Consider the following 579-nt stretch of genomic DNA (forward strand, 5'->3'; position numbering starts at 1 on the left):
GGCCAGTACCTTGGGGACAGTGGTGGAGGAGAAGCAGAGATCCACAAAGGACAGGTTGCTGAGGAAGAAGTACATGGGGGTGTGTAGGCGGGAGTCTGTGCTGATGGCCAGGATGATGAGCAGGTTTCCCAGGACAGTGGCCAGGTACATGATGAGGAAGAGCAGGAAGAGGAGCTGCTGCTGCTGGGGCTGACTGGAGAGTCCCAGGAGGAGGAATTCAGTGACACTCGACTGGTTGGTGCTGCTCATGAGCCTGAGACCACCATGGTGAATAGAAGACAATAAAGTCAAACCCTTGATGGGCAGTACACACTTTTGATATGGTGTCAGACAGGACACCAGATTTACAAATCAATGCATAAGGGTGGTGAGGCAAAAATGGGTGGGTGGGCGAGGGAACACCCCCATAGAAGAAGGGGGAGTGGGATGGGATAAGGGGGTTTATGGATGGGAAATCTGGAAAGGGGATAACATTTGAAATGTAAATAAAAAATTCAAAATAATAATAATAATAATAATAATAATAATAATAATAATAATAATAATAATAATAATGTCCAACCAGTCTATACAACTTCA

The 579-nt window shown here is 45.4% G+C and overlaps 1 protein-coding gene across 1 annotated transcript in view; it reads right to left on the reverse strand.

Annotated features, from left to right (window-relative positions):
• The window catches only part of Or1f31 (olfactory receptor family 1 subfamily F member 31), a 942-nt gene extending 693 nt beyond the window's left edge, over nt 1–249 (reverse strand). The window contains exon 1 of the mRNA NM_001000857.1: nt 1–249. This exon is cut by the window's left edge and continues 693 nt beyond it. Within this exon, the coding sequence (NP_001000857.1) occupies nt 1–249 (249 nt within the window).
• Nucleotides 250–579: the final 330 nt, after the last annotated feature.

This window comes from Rattus norvegicus, chromosome 10 (assembly GCF_036323735.1).
Source record: "Rattus norvegicus strain BN/NHsdMcwi chromosome 10, GRCr8, whole genome shotgun sequence".
Lineage (NCBI taxonomy): Eukaryota > Metazoa > Chordata > Mammalia > Rodentia > Muridae > Rattus > Rattus norvegicus.